We start from the raw sequence: 305 nt of genomic DNA on the forward strand, positions 1-305 counted from the left end.
AATGGAATTGGAGCAAACTTTCTGCTTTCGAGCCAGTGTACAGTAGTTGTATAAATTGCAACAGCCTCTTCAGAGGTAACATATGGACCATCCTTCATGTAATTGTGTTGTCTTTCTTGTTCTTCCTTGAGGTAGAGACGAGTGAGTCTTCCTAGGTTTTTCTTACAAACTGTTTTATCGACAGTGACTCCTCTCTTAATACGTTCTCTGTTATAGTGAGTAACGTTGGTCCACCAATCTGCCTTAGATTTTACATATCTTAGGATCATGTTTTCAATTGGACCAGGAAGTCCAGGAACCTTCCA

General features: G+C 40.0%; 1 protein-coding gene across 1 annotated transcript in view; it reads right to left on the bottom strand.

Moving 5' to 3' along the window:
* The window catches only part of FDP41_000876 (uncharacterized protein), a gene marked incomplete at both ends in the record, with an annotated part of 3,077 nt that overhangs the window by 345 nt on the left and 2,427 nt on the right, over positions 1-305 (bottom strand). Inside the window, one exon of the mRNA XM_044712647.1 lies at positions 19-305. This exon is cut by the window's right edge and continues 2,427 nt beyond it. Coding sequence (XP_044564811.1) covers positions 19-305 — 287 coding nt within the window. The remainder of the gene's footprint in view (positions 1-18) is intronic.

The sequence above is a fragment of the Naegleria fowleri genome, assembly GCF_008403515.1.
Source record: "Naegleria fowleri strain ATCC 30894 chromosome Unknown tig21, whole genome shotgun sequence".
Taxonomy (NCBI): Eukaryota; Heterolobosea; class Eutetramitea; order Acrasida; family Naegleriidae; genus Naegleria; species Naegleria fowleri.